This window comes from Dioscorea cayenensis, chromosome 14, assembly GCF_009730915.1.
Source record: "Dioscorea cayenensis subsp. rotundata cultivar TDr96_F1 chromosome 14, TDr96_F1_v2_PseudoChromosome.rev07_lg8_w22 25.fasta, whole genome shotgun sequence".
Lineage (NCBI taxonomy): Eukaryota > Viridiplantae > Streptophyta > Magnoliopsida > Dioscoreales > Dioscoreaceae > Dioscorea > Dioscorea cayenensis.
The window spans coordinates 1,962,326-1,984,825 of NC_052484.1; the positions used below are offsets into that span (position 1 = coordinate 1,962,326).

General features: G+C 34.6%; 4 protein-coding genes across 4 annotated transcripts; 3 read left to right on the plus strand and 1 right to left on the minus strand.

The window, feature by feature from the left end:
• Positions 1-5,139: 5,139 nt before the first annotated feature.
• Positions 5,140-6,038, minus strand: LOC120275863 (cyclin-dependent kinases regulatory subunit 1). Its single transcript, XM_039282585.1, has 4 exons — positions 5,899-6,038; positions 5,726-5,803; positions 5,572-5,632; positions 5,140-5,484 (listed from the first exon to the last, which is right to left on the minus strand). The coding sequence occupies exons 2-4, from the start codon at positions 5,776-5,778 to the stop codon at positions 5,314-5,316; spliced, it is 285 nt and encodes a 94-aa protein (XP_039138519.1). The 5' UTR covers positions 5,779-5,803; positions 5,899-6,038; the 3' UTR covers positions 5,140-5,313.
• Positions 6,039-7,084: 1,046 nt separating this feature from the next.
• LOC120275520 (WD repeat-containing protein 3) lies at positions 7,085-14,094 on the plus strand. The gene is given in 13 exon segments (XM_039282130.1): positions 7,085-7,427; positions 7,429-7,800; positions 8,153-8,530; positions 8,532-9,194; positions 9,422-9,544; positions 10,971-11,152; positions 11,254-11,485; positions 11,621-11,827; positions 12,313-12,441; positions 12,986-13,054; positions 13,173-13,295; positions 13,519-13,569; positions 13,655-14,094. Coding segments are annotated over 13 exon segments (2,757 nt in total). The 5' UTR covers positions 7,085-7,352; the 3' UTR covers positions 13,808-14,094.
• Positions 14,095-15,768: 1,674 nt separating this feature from the next.
• Positions 15,769-17,849, plus strand: LOC120275450. Its single transcript, XM_039282026.1, is given in 2 exon segments — positions 15,769-17,018; positions 17,020-17,849. Coding segments are annotated over 2 exon segments (1,737 nt in total). The 5' UTR covers positions 15,769-15,842; the 3' UTR covers positions 17,581-17,849.
• Positions 17,850-18,022: 173 nt separating this feature from the next.
• Positions 18,023-21,530, plus strand: LOC120275451 (thaumatin-like protein 1b). Its single transcript, XM_039282027.1, has 2 exons — positions 18,023-20,626; positions 20,761-21,530. Exons 1-2 carry the CDS (start codon positions 20,551-20,553, stop codon positions 21,441-21,443), a joined length of 759 nt encoding a protein of 252 aa, XP_039137961.1. The 5' UTR covers positions 18,023-20,550; the 3' UTR covers positions 21,444-21,530.
• The last annotated feature ends 970 nt before the right edge of the window (positions 21,531-22,500 follow it).

The following is a 22,500-nucleotide window of genomic DNA, read 5'->3' on the forward strand; positions in this document are numbered from 1 at the left end:
TATATATATATGTATGTATGGGGAGTAAGTACAATAAAAGTGTGAATTCACTGAACCAAGGAATCATTTTTAAATTTTAATTAGTATTAATTAAATTAAAATTTGGAATAGTGAAATTTTTTTATTTTTTTAATACACTTTGAATAATATGTTAAAAATTAATGTTCTATGGGCATATACAAAATTTTCTTTCTTTTTTCAATATATTTATTCTTTTTGGTATAAGATAAAAATTAGTGAAGATCATGGAGCCAGACTCTCACATAAACTGAGAAACTTGGCGTGAAAGGAAGCACCAAGACATTTGTGAAGCACGCTAGAGATACACACAAGGCATGAAAAGGACACGTGTTGACCATCTATGTCATAATCAACCAATGAAAATATCATGTGTGGCTTTTTTTTAAATTATTTATGTTCAAATATAAAGTCGAGAATTCTTTGCAGATGAAAAGATGTTAAAGAGGCTTATTACTTCCCGAACAAATCCCCTACATTTATATATAAACGCTGGTTTATTAAGAATTCGCAAGAAAAGCACTTCGAATTGTTGATTCTAAGATAATATATAATGAAGCCGCTCTCCTACGAACGTCCATAGAATTCAATTCAATCAACGATGATTTCAGATGGGATGCACGACACTATAAACAGTGCAAAATACATACATTACTTTCACCTGAACCATAACTCAATCAATAACAAACGCCCACAATTCCTACTAGTGCATGCTTTGATTACTATTTAGATTACTGGTGCTATACCAGATTGTGTCCATCTCTCTCTTTTCTAATTTTTTTTTTGACATAAAAGTTCGGTAGTTGATGAATTCTCATATATAATATATACATAAAATATTATTTTCAAAATTTCATTTTTAGCAACAGATGTGTATACCTGTACTTTATAAAGTACATAGACATATACAATTATTATTTTTTGTAAAAGCATCTACGAAAGTATGCATTTTCAGTATGATCTAATCCTGTCAAACAACTTTGTCTTCAAACAAATGAACTCCCAATTCCAAAAAATCATGAAGAACAAACTAAATGATCAAGAGTAAACACAGACGTGAGACTCTTTGTTGCAAAATCAGTAAACAAATACATACATTCAAAGACTGACTATGCATATTGATGCACAAATTTCGGTTTACAAGTACACGAAAACGCATTTAAATCGATCTAATAGTAATACGGCTACTCAAATAGTATGTATCATAATTTAGGGTAGTTAGTAGGATCGGGACCTATATCGCGGGATCCAGTGTTGATATAGGGCCCTCGAAATGTTGCTTGAGGCGGAAGAGGCTTTGAGGAATCAATTACTGGTTTGTTCTTTGATGTCCTACAGAGAAACACAAATAACACAAAAGTTTAATAAACAATAGATGATATGATGTGCGAGAAGTTCATGTGGATTACTTACACAAAGAAGAAGGGAAATGATAAGCCGGCACCGGCGAATGCTAATAGGCCTGTTGCAAGTGCGATATTGCGTACTCGTGACATCTAAGGTAAAGAGAACTGTTAAAGGCAGTAGTAGAAGAAGAATTACATGACCAATGTAAACAAACAAGCCACAAATATGGGAAAAATATTTTTGAATTTTCCTAAATTGCGTCGTGAGGAATGTTATTCTGAAAGAAACTGATTGCTTTGTAGCAGTATATGATTAATATCATTGTAAGATTGAATGAAGCAACGCCGATATTTTATAACAAAATAGCTGACACAAAAGATCAACACAAACAATTGATTGCATTCACAGTACTACAGAACAATGCATGTAGTAGTAATGGTGAGTATATGCATCACGGAAGATCTATCCTCGACAAGGATTAATTGTTGAAGTCTTGAAAGACAAAAGATGAACAAAAAGCAAAATGAACCATGAACTCATTCCGCATTACTAAGCATTACGACTAAGTACGAAGGAAGCACTTGGAAAAACAAACTTGTCTCTAAACTTTGAGATGCTAATAAGAGAATGAGATTTATTGTATCTTTTAAACTCCAAACCTAAATACATGCTATGTCAAATATAAATCATCTTCAATGATAAAGCTTTTACTTGCAGGAAAACAAATCAAACCATTCCATAATCCCCAAGTAAAGCATTCAGTCAATCCAATTCATAGCATTCTGGGCTTCAAATGGGCACTAAACCATCATAAACTACTTTCCATGAAAGAAACAACACAGAATCCAGTTCACAAACTATTTCGGATGAACAAGAAATAATTACGAGTAATAACATGGAAAACTCATTTTGGATGAACAAGAAATCAACACATTCTCTTATTCCCAACTAAAACATCAGAATCTGAGCATCCAAATGCATCAAACCATCACTGCAAGTAACAACATAGAATCAATCCATTTTCAAAAAATATGAAATCAAAATCCGATCTTGATCATAAATTTGACAAAAAAATTGCATCACAAAAATCTTTTCGGTCCACAGACCAATTTTGGATGAATTACAAATCAAATTGGAACTTGATTATAAATTTTGAGTAAAAGATCACAGAAAAACTATAATTTTTCACAAATTGCACCAAAAATAACTCGTTTCTGGAGCTGGATTAAGCGATACAAACAACCCTAAACCCTAAATTTTTTCTTTTTCCAAAAAAGATCATTGAAAACTATTTAATCCGTAAAACAAATGCAAGAATCCGAAGGAGAGCACGTACCTAAAGAGCAGGAACCACAAAGAGTGGAGAGAATGCGACGAGTGATAGATCGGCGACGAGATGCGACGAGCAGAGAGCAGTGCTCACAAACGAAGGAGAATAAAAATTGAAAGATTAAATTGCTTATAAGTCCTTGTGAATTTTTATTCTCAGCATTTAGTCCTTCTAATTTTAATAACTTGATATAAATTATAATATCCGAATTGGTCCATTCTATTACTTTCTCTTATAATCCCTCTACTCAAAAATACGCCTCACTAATCCCTATACTTTCAAAAATGACCCAATTTAGTCCTTTTACTCTTAATCTCTTCTCATCAAATCTCTATTCTTGAAAATACGGCAAAATAATTAACCTGGAAGGATTAAATAGAATCATTTTCAAAAGTAGAGAGACTACTTGAGAGCATTTTTGAGTTGAGAGACCAAAAGAAAAGAAAGAGAAAAAGTAGAGAAACTAATTCAGGTATTATACCTAATAGCTGTATGGTTGATGAGAAAAACAATTTTTTAATGAAAAATTTTTATATTAAAATTGCACAACATTTTTTAATAAAACAGATAAATGGTTATGAGCTCTTCTTGCTACTTATATACAAGCGAGTTTATATTGCGGGTTCCAAAACTTGATTTGACCTATTACAATCTGACATGTGTCATTTTTTTTTGGTCAGAAAACATTGTACTTCTGATAAATAAAAATCAAAAAATATTCTGAAACTAAACGATATCAGCTTATAACAAACGATGCCGCGTGCATTTTTAATAACAACAATAAATTATCTATTTTAATTTTATCTATTAATTTAGTTTCAAATTTTTAGTTATTTATATTAATTAGCTTATTACATTCTATACTATATTATACTTTATTATAAAAAATGCATACATTATAAAAATTTGTCGGGCATGGATACAATTCGGGCTTTTTTTTTAAATATTGCAATTTTTTTAATTATATACCAAAATAAATATCTTTTAGATTAATTACCAAAATGCGCAAAAAGTACCATGCAATGTACTTGCATGGTACTTTTTTGCACATGGGATATATTTAAATTTTTCTTTTTAATTTTATAATAGTTTTTATATGAAATTTTACATTTACAACCTTACAAATTTTTTAAATTAATTTTTTTCACAACTTTATTTAAATTTTTACAATGGCTTTTTATATAATATTTTACGTTTTTAGTTCTTACAATTTTTTTAAATTAAAAATTTTTTTTCTCACAAACTCTATTTCGATTATCATAGTCGTCGAAATTGTCCCAACGCACCTAGTCCAAGTAGATGCGTTCAGTAATATGTGATTGTCGTAATCTTTTTATAATATATATTATCATTTTCATCCGTATAGAGTATGATTTCTTTTTTTTTATTACAAATGATATATGTTAGAAAAATTTAAATTAAAAAAATATATATGGATTTAAATGTAAAATATTATATTAAAAAAATCTATTGTAAATTTTAAATAGGACTGTGAGAAAAAAATTAATTTAAAAAAATTATAAAGGACTAAAATGTAAAAATATTATATAAAAAAACCATTAGTAAAAATTTAAATAGAGTTGTGAAAAAAATTAATTTAAAAAAATTTGTAAGGTTAGAAATGTAAAATTTCAAATAAAAAAACTATTATAAAAATTAAAAAAATTTAAATATAACTCAGTATCGAAAAAGACTACTGCAAAGTACATCGAATTGAGATTTTCATAGATTTCGATAATTAATCTAAAAAATACTTATTTTTGTATATAATTAAAAAAAATACAATATTTAAAAAAAATAACCATACAATTCCCACTTGCGTGATGAAAATTTTTATAAAACACCTTTTTAAAATAAAATAAACAAAAACAATAATATTTCAATCAATATTAATTCAACCATTTTGATATTTGAAAAAAACAAATATATTTATTTAAATCATTTCCGGCATAAATAATAATAGTATTTTATTCAATATTACTTAGAATTAATCATTTTAAAATTAAAAGTCTTCTTTTATAAATAATGGGAAGCATTTTTTAATTTACTAATTATTTAACTTACACTCCAAAATAAAACAATCAAAATTTCCGCTTTTTATCCAATTTTATTAAAAAAATAGTGAATAATAAATATAAATATAAAATTCTTCTAATTCAACTACAACATCTTGTCCCTTTATTTTTTTTTAAAAAAATCATGTTTCCATCCAAATGAACATAATAAATGAAACAAAAAACAAATTATTTCCCAATCAATCTAAAAACATTTAAAATTTTTAAAAAAGAAAAAGGTAAAAAATCATAAAGCATTATTTCCCACTCTTTCTGAATTTCAGAAAAATATATATAAATATAAATAAAAAAATTCTATATCTCGGAATGAGAACCACAATCATCACATAAAAATATCACCCATTGGCAAAAATTAAAGAGTTTTGAAAATATGAAAAATATAGAGTCATATATTCCTGTTTACAGGACCATCACTACATCTCATCAAGAGATCACATCAAACATCAGATCAAAGAAAAACCCAAAAGAGAGAAAAAGATCGAAGAAGAGGAACAAGAGATTTGAAACCCTAGATTTGTAGAACCTCGCCGGCGGCGAGGGAGATCACTTAGCGATAGCTTGGTGCGCCGCGGCGGCAGCGGTGGCGGTTGGGTTCTCTTGCTGTTGTTGATAGTTCAGAGGTCGCCGGAAAAGCATGATGTGTGGCTCCGGTCGGTGGATCGCGTAGTGAACCCACCCTCTGCTTTGCTGAACTCCAATTGCTCTCCACTCGTTCTATCAATCAATCAATCCTTCATTCAATCAATCGAGAGAAAAAATTGGGAAAAAGAGGAAGAGATTGAGAAGGGTTTGGTTGATTACCTCGGAGAGGAGACGGTTCTTGGGAAGCATCTTGGCGACCTCCGGCGGGAGCACGACATGCCTGCGAAGCAAAAAGGCATCCATAATCAAGAAAAAAAAAAGGTAAATCGCTAGGGTTTTTGTTAGATTAGGGATTGGAATGAAGATCGGAGACCGATATTCGTAGGTATCGTCGAAATACTTCTCGGAGTACTGGATCTGACCCATTTCCTTGTCGCCGATCTAGATTTCTCTGCGAGATGAAACGCAACAAAGAGATCAAATGAATCCCTACCCAAATCGAACCAAAAAACAACCCAAAATCTTCGGAAAATCTAGGGAACTTGCCGGTGATGATGCAATGCCGGAGCCGGAGAAGGAGACGGAGAGATCGCCGGAGAGGAAGAGAGGGGGAGAGAGATGAGGGTTTTGGATTTGGGCTTGGGGTGATATAAAAGGGGGAAAAGGGGTAGAATGGGAAAAAAGGAGGGATTTTTTGAATTTTAAAAAATAATAAAAATGTAAATAGTTTATTTTAGAAGGGGGTATTTGAAATTTGAAAACGTTGTGGAACGGTCTGAAGTGGCGGGGTGTTATGTATCCGTTGGAGGTTTGCTAGAGGGTTCGTTGCTGGACCCGAGTGTTGGGTTCATGGTTGAACCCAACCGGTTTAGTTGAACCAATAAGAATAATGATTTTAAGAGCAAGGTATAAATTTATATTTGGGTAGGATATTTAGAATAAAATTTCTTTTGTTTTTTTTTTAAATTTTAATAAAGTCATGATTTATTCATTTTATAAAAAAAATATTTTTAATTATTTTTTTATCTGGAACCGGAAGAAAACGAGATAAAAGGGAAAAAGGCTAAACATAGAAATATTTTTAATAATTTTTTAATTTTAAATGTTAGATAAATTTAAAAACCGACACAATAAACAAGTGATAGTTAATTACTAATAGGTCTGTTGCCGTTAGGTCTCTGTATAGAGTGTTTCTATGATTGTATAATTAAAGAGATGTAACTTAACCTAGCACAGAATGAGAGTATAGATGTTGTGGAGTTTATATTCGTCTTTGACATGTGCTTTGTTTATATTTTTATTTAAAAAAAAAACACATGAGTGATAATACATTAAACAGTTATATTAAAAATTGAGAGTTTGAAAAATTGAGTACAATAATGATATTTAGACATAATAGAATTACTTGATAATGTGGATCCGATCATTTGCTCTCCCTTCTCCTAGTCATCATCTCTCCTAGTCATCATCTACAGAAAAATCCTCATCTTGTCCATAAACCCATAAAGTTTTTTTACTCCCAAAGACCGTGCTTGGGTCAAGCACGACTCAACTCGTCTGGTAGCCGGGCACGTACGCTGCTTGACATCACTAGTCTCTTTTAATATAAAATCCGTCTTTTTTCCCTCGTATTTGCACATTTCTCCTTTTGATCATTCTAATTGATGGATTGCCTTTTTGGTCCTTCCAGCTAATGAACTGGAGGGACAAAAAAGCCAAAAATATACAAATGCGAGGACTAAAAAAAGCAGATTTTACAGCTAAAGAATAAAAATATGCAAATATGAAGACCAAAAGAGCTGATTTTATATTATATGGGCTTTAAAATTGCAGAAAACGCAAAATATAAGGGACTATTTTGATATTTAAAAACCAAAAACAGAAACAAAACATAAGAACATGTCCATATTCCGAGTGCTCGAAGCCTTAAACCCTAAAACCTCGTCCCGCGTCCAAAAACCCCGCCTTTCTCCGCCGTCGCCGGCTCCTCATCGCCGGAGATGGTGAAGGCCTACCTCCGCTACGAGCCGGCCCTCGCCTTCGGAGTGATCACCTCCACGGAGTCCAACATCACCCTACGATTCCACCGGCTCCTTCCTCCTCTCCGCGGCTCTTGATTCCCTTGCGATCTGGAACTATCGCCAGGGCATCCTCTCCAAGCTCCTCTCATCCTCTCCTCGCCCTTCACACTCCCTTGCTGTCACCTCCATTGCCGCCTCCTCCTCCGGCTCCATTGCGACCGGCCACGCTGATGGTAGTGTCAGACTATGGGACGTAGCGGAGGGATGTTGTGTTGCCACGCTCAATGGACATAGATCGGCGGTCACTGCGCTTAGGTTTAATAAGCAGGGATCGATGCTTGCGTCTGGGAGCAAGGATTGTGATATTATTTTGTGGGATGCTGTTTCGGAGGCTGGGCTTTTTCGGCTTCAAGGGCATCGCGATCAGGTATTGTTGCTTTTATTTCTCTTGAATTTCGTTCTTTTTAAATTATCTACAGAATTATTGCTTGGATTTAGGAGATGAAGAAAATTTTCATCATCCTTTTCAGAATTCTTTGTTTCTTTGCATTCATCTAATCTTTGTTGTTTGTTCATTGGGGGAAAAATTGATTTTTTTTTTTATTGATTGTTTGTCTTGTATACATCAGGAGCTAAACTTATCACTTAGTTTTGAGCTTAGTTTTAGAGTTCTGGAGATGTACATTTGCTTGTTTTAATCATCATCCACCCAAAGTTTCACTCTCTGTTTTAATTTTTTAAGTTTTTTAAATAATTTGAGTGATATCTACTTCTTTTAGGTCACAGATCTCGTCTTCTTGGATTCGGGAAAGAAACTGGTGAGTTGCTCAAAGGACAAGTTTGCAAGAGTCTGGGATCTTGATACCCAACATTGTATGCAGATAGTAAGTGGACAGAACAGTGAGATTTGGTCACTGGATGTTGATCCAGAAGAGAGGTATTTGGTTATTGGATCAGCGGACAAGGAACTCCATTTTTACCAGATTAAGCTTGATGCTGAAGTGGGTGAGGATTCGAATAAATGGGACGTTCTGAAGCAGTTTGGAGAGATTCAAAGGAAGAGTGAAGACCGGGTAGCAACTGTGAGGTTTAATAAAACTGGCAGTCTTCTTGCATGCCAGGTTGCGGGGAAGACAGTGGAGGTATACCGAGTTTTAAAGTGATGCTGAAGCTAAGCACAAGGCTAAAAGGAGGATTCGAAGAAAGAAAGAAAAGGTTGTGGCCAAAGCAGAAACTGATGAGAATACAAATGGAAACGCGGAGACCCAACAGCTTGTTGTTATAGTGTCTGATGTCTTTAAACTCCTTCATATTTTAAGGGCAAGCAAGAAAATTTCCTCAATTGCTTTTTGTCCTGTTACAAGTAAAGGTAGCCTTGCCACTCTATCACTCTCTTTGAACAATAACATGTTGGAAACTCATCTAGTTGATGATAGCAAGATTACTAAAACCCATGCGATTGAGCTCCATGGGCACCGGTCTGATATCAGGAGTTTATCTCTAAGCTCTGACAATACCCTTTTGATGTCAACTAGCCACAATGCTGTAAAGATTTGGAATCCAAGTACTGGTTCTTGCCTTCGTACTGTTGATTCTGGGTATGGTTTGTGCAGTGCCTTTGTACCTACAAACCGGCATGCACTTGTTGGAACAAAGAATGGTACCTTAGAAGTTATTGACGTAGGAAGTGGGACCTGCATAGAAATGGTAGAAGCTCATGCTGGTGCTGTTCGATCCGTTGTAAATTGTCCTGATGGGAGTGGGTTTGTCACTGGCAGTGCTGACCATGATGTTAAGTTCTGGGAGTATCAGTTATTGGAGGTTGTCCTTCTCTCCTTTCCATTACTAATAAAATCTTAATTTTTTATTTATTTGGTTAAAAATTTTCATTTATTTAGCCAAAATCAGTTGTGTTATAAATTACGAGGAACACAGATTGGGTTAAAACTTAAAACTTAAAAGAGCAGCCTTAATTTCACAGTTTTATCCTCATCTTTTGATATTGTTAACTGGACTTACCTAACATGAGTTTATATATGTTTTTTTAGGACTCTAAACAACTGACTGTTGCAAATACGAGAACTTTAAAAATGAATGATGATGTTCTTGCAATATCTCTCAGCCCTGATGGCAAGTATGTTGCAGTTGCACTACTGGATTGCACAATCAAGGTTTGTTTAATTCTGTGGTTGCTTCTATTTTTCTGACCATCAGTTATTATAACAAATATTTGTGCATATTGGCTTTTTTTTTTCTTTTTATACTTTGTTGGATATATGTATTTGCGAGATTGGAAACATTTTTCCATTGTCTTTTGTGATGTATTCCTGCAACTTGTGAATATATGATCCTATTTTATCTTAAGTATTTCTCGTTTATCTTCTTAAATGTGATCACTGGAAGATTGACTGTTGGTTGTTTGATAATTTGCATGGTGGCGCTTTTGGGGACAGATGGATTAACAGATGTTCTTATTTAGGATGAAGCAATGATAAATGGTCAATCTGAAAAGCTTGCCTTTTTAGATGTGCAACTTATGCTAATAGTTTAGAAAAACATATCGAACTGCGATCCTTGGCAAAAATGAACAATATAAATGTATAGGAGAGTCTTGATCTTTTAGTTGCAAAATTTAGACCCTAATTATCAATGGCACCATAATAATAAAATAAGGTGGTATGATGTCTGTCGATACTCAGAGCCTTTCTTTGGTTCTCTATGTGGCAAAAATCAAATCTTGAATGGGCTAATGGGAATAATATAGATAGGCTTAAGGCTGTAGGAATTAGATTCAACAAATCAGATTCAACACCGGTGATGTTTATCATCAATCAAAAGCGTTAACACTAAATTGATTTATTTTTGAAGTGTTAGCAGTAGTTTTCAAGGGTTTAAGTTTTATTCACATGGTTATCTGTTTTGTGGGATTGATAATGAATTGCAAAAAGGCATTGCCAATGCATGCTTCATAACAACGTGTGCATTATCCACCAAAAAAAGCCAGCACATCCTTGATTATGGACCATGATGAGTTCTGTGCATGCAAGACATGTCCACTGAGCCAATGCACTTGATGGCAATGTGTGAAAGGCTTCTCATTATTATGTTTCATTGACAAATCTAGGCTTATTATTGATTTATATTTATGTCAATTGCTTTGTACTCATATTTCGAAACATCTGATCTTGCCCTTTTGATGTGGAGGAGAGCTTAATTATTGAAGTGATGCTGTGAGGCTCCTGGACATTTACACTGCCATAATGTTTTTGGTCATGCGGCTTACAAGTTGGATTTTTTAGTGTAACATAAATTGTTTCTAAAGCATTGGAAGAATACAGATTATTTTCCTATGTTTCCTGTCATAGTGTAATAAGTTTCATGCTGAGTAAACTATCCAATTATTCTTATTTTAAGTATTGATGCAATCTTAGTGTTTCGCATGTTTCCTGAGTCTTAATGTACAGAAACATTTCTGTTGGTTCTATCTTGTTAGTTACTGCAGCTCCAGGTAATACTTTTTAATAGCAATGTAATGTATTTATGCTCTTAGTATTGCTTACCATATATCTACTGACAGATATTTATGCACTTCTACAGGTTTTCTTCATGGACACCTTGAAATTTTTTCTTTCTTTGTATGGCCACAAGCTTCCTGTGCTTTGTACTGATATATCTTCCGATGGAGCTCTGATAGTTAGTGGTTCTGCAGACAAAAATATGAAGATTTGGGGATTGGATTTTGGTGATTGCCATAAATCTATTTTTGCTCATAATGACAGGTAGCTTTTAAATTGTATCCTGTTAATTTTAATTGCTTTTAAATTCTGTAATGTTATCAAGAGCCATTTTATGCAGCTCATGTGTTAGTCTTTTATTGCAGTGTCATGGCTGTCCAGTTTGTCCACAATACGCATTATGTGTTCAGTGTGGGGAAAGATCGCCTTGTGAAATATTGGGATGCTGACAAGTTTGAGTTACTTCTCACTCTTGAGGGGCATCATGCTGAAGTGTGGTGTCTTGCTATCAGCAATCGTGGTGATTTTATTGTTACAGGATCACATGATCGATCCATTCGCCGCTGGGATCGCACTGAAGAGCCCTTTTTTATTGAGGTACCATGCCTTCAATCTGCTGCTTTGTTTCCACTCAAAAGCTTTTCTTTTCTTCTTAATTAAGATGAGCTCTTTCAAGGTGGTTCTATTCACTGACCAAGTTTAAGTTCTGTTTGCAATATTATTGTTCTGCAGGAAGAAAGAGAGAAACGGCTGGAGCAAATGTTTGAATCTGATATGGACTATTCAAATGATAGGTACGCACCAAGAGAGGATCTTCCCGAGGAGGGATCTGTTGGTCTGCCTGGAAAGAAGACTCAAGAAACTCTTACTGCAGCAGATTCAATTCTTGAGGCAATAGACATAGCTGAAGAAGAACTAAAACGTATCGAGCAACACAAGGTATGGTTGATCTTCTCATTTCCTTTTCTCATGCATTTATGTTGTTATCCACTTATTCATTTATTCTTCACTGCTGTGTGAACTTGAGCCATTATTTTGCCATGCCTGTAAAGGTGTGACAATAGAAGTAAGACTATCTGTTACTAGATCCTGCTATTATAGTGAGATTATATCATCTCTTCTTCATTTTTTAATTGAACATGTCAATTGGCAGAGTCCAAATAGTTACTACTGGACTTCCTGTTTCTTTTAAGGTACTGGTAAACATTATTTCATAAATCTTTTGTAGAGGTACTGGTATTGCGACAACTTTTCTCTGCTTCATTTCTGAAATCTATGACCTATGACCATTATATATTATTCAAGTATGCTGCGTTATATTTGATTGCATACAAATGCAGTGAAGTGTATTTATGTGGGTCTATGCTTACGCTTGTTAATACTAGACATTCTATCTTATTTTTTTCTTTAATTTAACTTCTTAGGAGGATGTAAAAAATGGAGCAACTTCTCAGTTTCAGCCAAATATAATGATGCGGGGGCTCTCACCATCTGATTATGTTATCAATGCGATCTCCTCGGTTCACACCAATGATTTGGAGCAGACTCTGCTGGTTTGTATTACTCTATCATAATATGCACACTTTAGTTTTAGGCCATTTGTCTAGTTGCCTGATGATGCAGTGGTTGTTGTCAGCTTGCTTTCGTGCCAGCCAAATAGGTATAATTGCACTTCTAGTTTTTGTGGATTTGTAAAGAAATAATCACAGAGTCCTGACATAAATGTTTTCGTTACAATAACATGTATTGATTCTAATAATTCATGAGGCTTTATAAATCGAAGTCTCAAGCATAAATTTGCTGCACGGTTTAATTGACTTCTTTCCAGAATTTCACAAATTATCCTTAGAAGACTCTCATGCTTCACTAGATTGAACCTCACAACATGTTTATGCCTGATGTTAATTTTTTGGCATGCTGAAGGTGATTCTTACATCATCATTTTACCAGCCAAACAGTAAGTTGATTAATTTTCTTCTGTTGTTAAGAACACACAATGAGTGGGTGTTTGTGATGCTCCATTTTTGTTAGTCTTTTCGACATTAGTCTGCTTGGACATGCTTTTGAAACTGAATGACCCTATAACTACTTGTGCAGTCTTTACCATTCACGGACGCATTGAAGCTTTTATCGTACATGAAGGATTGGGCTACCAGATCTGACAAGGTACTACTAACAATCACATATATTCTTTATAATGTTTTACATGTAATTTGAACTTTATCTTACCAGTTTATTATAGCTCAATTTTGTTATCTTCAATTGATTATGTTTCCGTTCCCAGGTTGAGCTTGTGTGCAAGGTCAATGCCATTCTTCTTCAAACACATCATAATCAGTTGACCGCCACGCCTTCCGCAAAACACACATTGACTGTTCTAAAGGACATTCTTCCAAAGAAAGCTATGGTAATGCTATTGTTTATGCATTGGCCTTTGATTTCACGCCCGGCTTCTAAGAACATACAAACCTTTTCGAATTTTAAGATCAATGTCTAATATTCTTTGCATGAACCCTAGAATGAAACATTGAATTCTTGCTTTCATTTTTTCCCGCTATTTTATCGGCAAGGTTGAAACAAAAGGGGAACAGATTTATTCTAACCAAACTGCATAAACTTGCCTTCTCCAGGGATTCAAGAACACTATCGGCGTCAACAATGCATCAATGGAGTATATAAAGGTAAAGCGAGGTCGTCGTTGAACTTTTAGCAATCAAAGAAGTATCATATTGTTTGTTTATTCGTCTTTGTTGTTTGAGTACTTAGGAACTTATGTCTATGAGATCCGATGCTCCCTTCCGGGATGCAAAGGCGAAGCTTTTGGAAATTCGTTTAAAGCAGTCCAAGCACGATGGCCGGAAAGACGGCCCCAGCAAAAGAAAGAAGAAGAAACTCAAGGTTTCAAGTGAGAACAAATGACCAAGTTTAAGCACAGTTTTTGGTAAAAAGGTTAAACAAGAAACTCTACGGTTCCAGTGAAGATAATGGAAGTGAAAGTTACTGATAAAGGGTAAAAAGAAGAAACCCTAGGTTTCTAGTGAGATTAGTTGAAGATCATGTAACATTAATTTTGTTTATTTTCTCAGCAAGTGGTTATTTAATATTTAAAATTTTTGACATTTTCTTTGGTTTTTTAGTATTGTTTTTGTTGATGTGATAACCTATATTTGTTTATTAGCAAAAAGTAAAAGTTTTTCTTGAGATTATTGAATTGAAATAATTCTTGGTCACATTTTTGGTTTTTTTAATGGTCTATTCTTTTATTTCTCTTTCAATTAGAAATAGCAAAAAAGTAAAAAGTTTGTTTTTGTTTTTGTTTTTTTTTTTTTATCAATTTGTAATAACATGTCTATCCCTTAAAATTGGTGTTTTGCTTGCATGCCAATGTAAAAATGAGAAATTTTTTTTATACTCATTGAAAAAAGTATATTTGTTTTTATAAATGATTTTTTATTTATATATCTTTATAAATTATTTATTTTTATAAGAAGATCAACTAAAAATAATTAAACAAAATTAAAGGTCACTAATAGTCCCTTAAATTATTTGTGTCCTTAATGTTGGTGTTCATTGTGGATTCCTTTGGAATATTAGCCCTTAATCTTGCATAATGGAACCCCATTTTTAAAAGGTTTAATTGCTATACGATCCCCTCGTAATCATAGATTTTTACCATTTTAGTCCTGCAGATATTTTTTTGGTGATAATTAAAGTCCCTCATATTTAATTAGTCGATCATTCTAGTTTGTCGATAGATGAGCAGTGTAGAATCAGAAATACTTAATCAGTACATAAAAAATATTATCGATGACTAGAATCCACTCAATTCGACTAAATATGAGGATTTAATTGTACCTAAAAGTATTAGGACTAAAAAGGCAGAAAGTACATAATTGTAGAGACCTGATGGCAATTAAATCTTTTTAAAAATATTTGTTTCCATCTATTTTTTTTATATATAAAATCCATTTCTAAAATATAAAAATAATTAAAACACCCACACCCACACACTAGTACCACCAACTACTAGTCACCTAAGTCACTAAAAATCCCTGAAATTTAAGTTTTCATTTATTTCAGTTCTTATCCTGATCTTGCATCAATTTTTATATTGATCTCATTTTAGAGCTTTAATTTAATCCTATTTATTTGTCCATTTTAAAAAATTTATAAAATATAAAATATTATTTTATAAAATTTATTATTTACTCCTTAATATATTTTTATACAGTTTCTAGTAAATCATATTCAACTACCCAGATTATTAAATGATATTTTAAATACACATTCCACACTCCCAAATTTCATTGATTATTATTATTATTATTATTATTATTATTATTATTATTATTAATATCTCACTCAATTATTATTAAAATAAATTTACTCAAAAAATAATATATATATATACACCAAAAAAATACAGCTAAGTAAAAACAAAACACACACCCAAACTTGATTGATTATTATTATTATTATTATTATTATTATTGGAAAATGATCATCTTAATAAGTCCATAAATTTTAAAATCTATAAACGTTTTAAATCTAATCCGTTAGATCATAATTGGACAATTAATTATTTATATAAACACTTATTGTTCATAATTATTGTACAACATTATATAACGCGCTTTCTACTGCTATAAGAGCCGTCAAATTACTATCATACTATCCGATAGTTACTGTGAACATCCATATATTTTAAATCTAAAGACGTCCGTAGATGATGAGTCCTCTATTATTATTATTATTATTATTATTATTAAATATCTTAGTCAATTATTAATTATTAATTATTATTAAAATAAATATTTACTCCAAAAATCAAAGCAAACAACGTGTCGTCGTCGGTGGTCACCATCATCATCACTCTCAATAATAATTAATAAAACCCTCTCCTTTGCATTCCCTCTCTCACTCTCAGATCCAGATCTCCTTCCCTTCTCCGACGATGCTCGGCTCCGGCGCCGGACCCATCTCCGGCCTCCGCCCTCTCCTCTCCCGCACCCCTTCCCTCCGCCCCGACTCTCTCGGCCACACGGCTCTCCATCTCATCTCCAACCTTTGCTTCGCCTTCTTCGTCCTCGTCGTCCTCGTCTTCACTCTCCTCGCCGCCACCTACCACCCCGACGATCCTCTTCTCCACCCTTCATCCTCCCCTCTCACCTCCTTCCTCTCCTCCTCCTCCAATGCCACCTTCCATTCCGACCTCGACTCCGCCGTCCGCACCGGTGAGGATTTCCTCCAACCTAACTCCACCTCAGATTCCTCTCTCGAAGCCCCCGCCATTGCCATTGCCATCGCCGACGCCTCTCCCACCGACGCTGATGTCATCCCTTCCGAGGACTGCTCCGCCCCCATTGACTGCCTCCACCCCGATGTCCACCATCTCATCATGCGTGTCGCCATTGAGCGCTTCCCCGATCTCCATTTCTACCGCTTTGGCAAACCCGTCCCTGTCCCCGGCTTCGATTCCAACTGCGACATAGCTTGGCGGTTCCGCCCTAAGGACGCTAAGCGCGCCTCGTTCTACAAGGATTACCGCCGCTTCGTTCTCTCCCGCAACGATAACTGCACCATCTCCGTCACCCAGATTGGCGAGTACCACTCTGGTGTTCTCGCCCGTCGGAAACGCAAGAAGCAAAGCTCCTCACAAAGTCAAGATCAGGAACCGAAAGTGGAGCAGCAGCTGTCCGTGCCGGAAGTCGGCGAGGCGGTCAACGACACGCTGCCCAAGGTCGAGTCTGAGTCCGCCTTCAGCCGCGGGAAGTACCTCATCTATTCCGGCGGTGGCGATCGGTGCAAGAGCATGAACCATTATCTATGGAGCTTTCTTTGCTCGCTCGGTGAAGCACAGTATTTGAACAGGACCCTTGTTATGGACCTTAGCATTTGCCTCTCTTCCACCTATACTTCTACGAATCAGGATGAAGAAGGGAAGGATTTCAGGTTCTATTTTGATTTTGAGCATTTGAGGGATTCTGCTTCAGTGTTGGATCAGAAAGAGTTCTGGAATGATTGGGGCCAGTGGCAGAAGAAGGACAAGCTTGGGCTTTACCTGGTTGAGGATTTCAGAGTCACTCCGATGAAGCTCGCTGATGTCAAAGATACATTGATCATGAGGAAATTTCGGCAATGTTGAGCCTGATAACTACTGGTATCGGGTATGCGAAGGGGAGACGGAGGCAGTAATCCAGCGCCCATGGCATCTCCTGTGGAAATCTCGGAGATTGATGGATATTGTCTCTGCCATTGCGTCAGGGATGAATTGGGACTTCGATTCGGTCCACATTGTCCGCGGTGATAAGGCCAAGAACACTCAACTCTGGCCTAACCTTGCGGCGGACACCTCTCCTGATGCCCTTCTTTCTTCGCTTAGTGATAAGATTGATAATGGGAGGCATCTGTACATTGCAACCAATGAGCCTGATACCGCATTCTTTGACCCGTTGAAGGATAAGTACAATACGCACTTCCTTAATGATTACAAGGATTTGTGGAATGAGAAGAGTGAGTGGTATGTAGAGACAATGAAGTTGAATAATGGAGTGGCTGTAGAGTTTGATGGCTATATGAAGGTGGAGGTGGACACTGAGGTTTTCTTGAGGGGAAAGAAGCAAATTGAGACTTTTAATGATCTGACGAAAGATTGCAAGGATGGTATCAATACCTGCCCCTCTTCTACCTGATTTGGATATTGCTTTGTTCGGTAAGTTGGTAATTTTGAGGAGCTTCTCACGGTTTTAGTGGTTTAGATATCCGCTTTGTATCTTATCTATCAATGTTTATCAAGAAATTTTCTAGATATTGTTGTACTAGCCTATGCCATGCATTTCAACCTGTTACAAATTTGTTTTCTATGAAACTTTTAGAGTAATATTTGAACTAGTTGGTGAGTGTTGAGTTGCCAAGTATGTTAATTTTGACTTTGTGATAGCTATTGATGTTGCTTTCTGCTTGTCTGGTGATGTATGCATTTTGTGTTCTAATTGGATCATGTTGATTCCCCTGTTATTCTTGGATGTTTATTTGTGTAACAGACTTATCCTTTCATGTTACTTGAAGTGCATATCTAGTTGTTCACATCATCTTGTGTCTTCTGTTGGTTATCAAGAAATATTGTTTATTTCTTGTTTCTGGATATGGTCATAGTAATTGTTGTTTTCCTCATGCCATAAACAAGGGTTTGTAACCAGGTATTTCAAGAAGGAACTTGTTCCTGTTCCTTAAACTGGGATTGATACTGACTTATATACATATATATATGTGTGTGTGTATTTAGATTACCACATTAGAAGAATAAATTGAGTTGAATAGCCATGTTTTTCTTGTACGAATTCTTCATTGATGCAGGTGTAGAGAGCAAACCTTGTACAAATTGTGTAGCCTATACTTGTTTTTTCTGGTCCTAATGTCCTTTTAGGAAACATAAAGGTATTTTTCCAAACTTGTTTATCATTTTGTTCTTATGCCAATGGCCTTTTTTGAGAATATACTGTGGTGTTTCCTTGGAAACCTATGCATAAACTTTCCCTCCATTGGGATGGGAATTTTGTATTTTGTACAAGTAGAGATTTTGGAAGCTAGTTCTAGGCTTTAGAGGAAGATGTCTGCGGCCTATATAGCTGACCGAGAAATTTTAAGGTTTTGATATTTATGTTTTATGATTGTAATGCAATGAAATTGGCTTAAATGATGTTGTTGTATACAGCCTCATTTTTCTTTTTTAAATGTAGTATTCTGAGTAATTTATTGTTGAACAAGTCAGCTCTTTGGACTACTTGTCAGATTTTAATGTATTGTTTCCTTCTCCACTGTATTAAGGATGTCATTGAGAAAACAGTCTTAGATGGTTAAAATTTGGCGTGTTAAATGCACTTACATGAAAAGGAAAACTTTATCAAAATTAAGTTTCTGGCTTTTGAGATCTGTTTTAGTATTTTTAGTGTGAGCAACCAAAAAATAAGCATGAGAGAGTAATGACCATCTGGATGTCTCACTTGAAACTCTAGTATACTATTCATACTTGTTCTGATATTTATTATTTAATTTCAGTGAATGATATTTCAAGTGAGGATAAAGGGATGCATCGTAATTATTAGAGAAAGATATTTGAGAACACAAAGGGCAAGGTTAATAGATTATGTGAATGTTAGTTGGCAATTGGAAATGTATTTGTGGTGAAATGTGGCTCGAGGAGTGTTCTTTTATATTGAAAATCACAAAGAGCAAGTTTAATAGGCTTGTTGAATGTTGATTTTTGATTGTAGTGTTCCTTTATATTGAAAACACAAAGGACAAGGTTGATAGGATGTGTTCCTTTATCTTGTGATTTGTATTTGTTGATTCAACTTGCACAGATTTTGTGATCTTATCGTTAATATTAAGGTGAGTGAAGGTGCAAAGCCCAATCATTTGCCCTACATGAGAAGTGATCTGGGAACGGTTGCAGATATACCCATTGTCTGGTAAATACTCATGGACAGATTGGCTTGTTAATAATTATATTTGTTTTATGTGGTTGTTTGTTGTCATTGTTATTTTCGGACATAACAAAATCCATTCTCCCGATGCTGATTAATGTTCCGATTCAAGCTGTATTCCCTGGAGGGACTTGAGTTGGGAAAGTTGCTCTGAAAGGGAGGTATGCGCTTTTAATTTCATAATTTTACTGTTGAGTTTTTATGTCTTTTACTATATTTTATGACCTTATGTATGAAGTTTGCTTACTGGTTTATTTTGAAATAAGATGTCAAAACCCAGGTAAACATTCTTGTATGAACTTATTTACGTTCTATATTGTGAAAGCCATATGGCGATCAATTCCTTCATTAAGTCTTTTAAGGTCTGGATATAACAATTGTAATGTAGTAATCCGGTAAGTTCAAGAGTTCTTTTCATTATCATGAAAATTTATGTAAAACTAACATCATGATTTGCATGATAGGATTATTGTTTGCTTATGTACACCATTATCAATGAGTCTATACCATACATGTTTGTTCTTGTTGAAATGAAGATAATGTGAATAAAGCCATGAAAACTACACAGGCAATAGAGTTAGCAAAATAACAACAGAAAGAACTGGAATTGCACCTACTAATATGGCAGTTTGTTGATTTAATAAACAGGTAAATATCTCCCAATGGCTCTTGGTATTAGGATTCAATAAAACGGTGACACCACGTAGGATTTTATCCTTTTCAAATCATAAATTATCACATCAGAATTTTATTTAAAAAAATAATAAATTTTTTTTTATTATTGAAACCTGTAAATGCTCAACTAAAAACCCTTCCTCGAAACCCTAAATTGTTTGCGGTTTACAATTTAGGGTTTCAGGCTTAGGGTGTAGGGTTTAGGATTTAGAATTTTGGGTATAGTTTTTATAGTATTTGGGTATATGATTTTAGTGTTTTAGGTAGGGTTTAAAATTTTAAAAATTTAGAAAATTTATACAATTTGAATTTAAAGTTTTTTAAAAAAATAATGTGGATGATGATGTGATCCACATCATTTAAAAACCCTATTTAGTCTGATGTGGTGATTTATAATTGCAAGGGGATATAATCTGACGTGGTGTCACCGTTTCATACCTCTGGCTCTTTATAGGCTTGTTGGAGAAGCGTTCTTCAAGTTTCCCAAAGGGACTTCTTCAGATGTCAATGGATGGAAAACCAAGAAGAAGAATAAGAGCATTCTCATCCTTTCTCTTGTTTCTCCTCTTTGTCCAAGGTGAGTATTTTCATGCCATCTTTGTTATCTAAAACTGTGATTTTGATTCATTCGTTTTCATAGCAAACCAATTTTTAGTCGTCCAAAACTATGCCAACATGAATCTACATTGGATATATTTGACATTTATGCAGAAGCACAACCGACATCCTTTACCTTCTCCAACAACTGCAATTACACAGTTTGGGCTGGGACACTCTCCGGTGCAACCTCACAGTCGTTATCTGAAACTGGCTTCAAGCTCACCCCGGCATTCTCCACAACCCTCTCAGCTCCACCGGGCTGGTCCGGCCGCTTCTGGGGACGAACTCTCTGCTCCACAGATTCCACTGGCAAATTCTCCTGCACCACCGCCGATTGTGCAACTGGCACAATCCCTTGCAATGGTGCCGGCTCCGTACCTCCAGCCACCTTAGCCGAGATCACTCTCAGTAACAATGGTGGCCAAGACTTCTACGACATCAGCCTCGTCGATGGCTTCAACCTACCAATGTCTCTATCACCTGTGGGTGGCCGTGGGGATTGCGAGCCAGCGAGCTGTGCCTGGGACGTGAACACCGTTTGCCCAAGTGAAATGCAAGTCACTAGTAAGTCTAGTGGCGCCGTGATCGCTTGCAGGAGTGCTTGCAATGCTTTCGGAGATGCTAAATATTGCTGCACTGGAGCTTATGCAAGTCCCAGTTCTTGCAAGCCTACTAATTATTCCAAATTGTTCAAGGATGTATGCCCTGATGCTTATAGCTTTGCTTTTGATGATCCCTCTAGTACTTTCACTTGCATTGGTGCTACTACTTATCTTGTTACCTTTTGCCCTTAGGGTTTGTTTGGATTGCCTGAAATAAGTTATAACTTATATTATTTGCGCAAATTAGGTTTAAAAAAAATAAAGTCTTATTTTATTTTATTTTTATTTTTTGAGGTATCTTGAAAGGTTATTGATGAGTTGAAAAGCTTATTTTGTAAATTTTGTTTGTAGAAACAGTATCATTTGTTAAGTTATTTATTAGGATCTGAAATAAGTTATTGATTCATGGTAGGTCATTCATCAAAATTACAAGATGATATTTTAATCTTTAAAACTAAAAAAAATATTATTTTACCAATATTTTTTTAATTTATTGGTACTGGGTTTTTTATATAATAAATAATTATGTGTTTATGTACTTTATATATGTTTCTGACATAACTCGTCTATTTGAAATATATATATATATATATATATATATATATATATATATGTACACACTCCATTTGTAAATTAATTTGAACATTTTTTTTTCTCTAGATGACATAACTATACTCACTTTATAAATAAAGTGAATGAATTGAAGCAAATATTTCCTAGAATTTCGATTCAAAGGACAAAAAAATGATCCAATTAAAAAGAATTAAAAAAATTTGAAAAATCATAAACATTAACCTTTGTGAATTAGGTGATGAATGAATACCACAATACAAAGGCTAAGGGCAAAAGATAAGAAGATAAGAAGGTCCTACACAAGTGAAAGTGCTAGTAAGATCATCAAAAGCATAACTATAAAGGGTCCGTTTGGTTAGAGGAATGGGAATATGGAGATGGGGAAGTGGGAAGGGATGGGGATGGGGAAGGGATGGGAAATATAAATAGGAAAAGGGGATTGGGGATGGGAACAAAAGTAATGTTTGGTTGGAGGGGATGGGGATAGGAATAGGATAGAGAATAAGAGAAAATTTTAGTAAAATTACTTTTTTACCCTTTAATATTTTAATTAAATTATATATCTTGTAAAAAAAACAATTATTATTAAATAGCTTCAATTTCTATAAAAAAAATTAAAATGAGTTATTTATTTTCTAAATAAATTTTAAAATTTATACATTTTAATTGATGAATA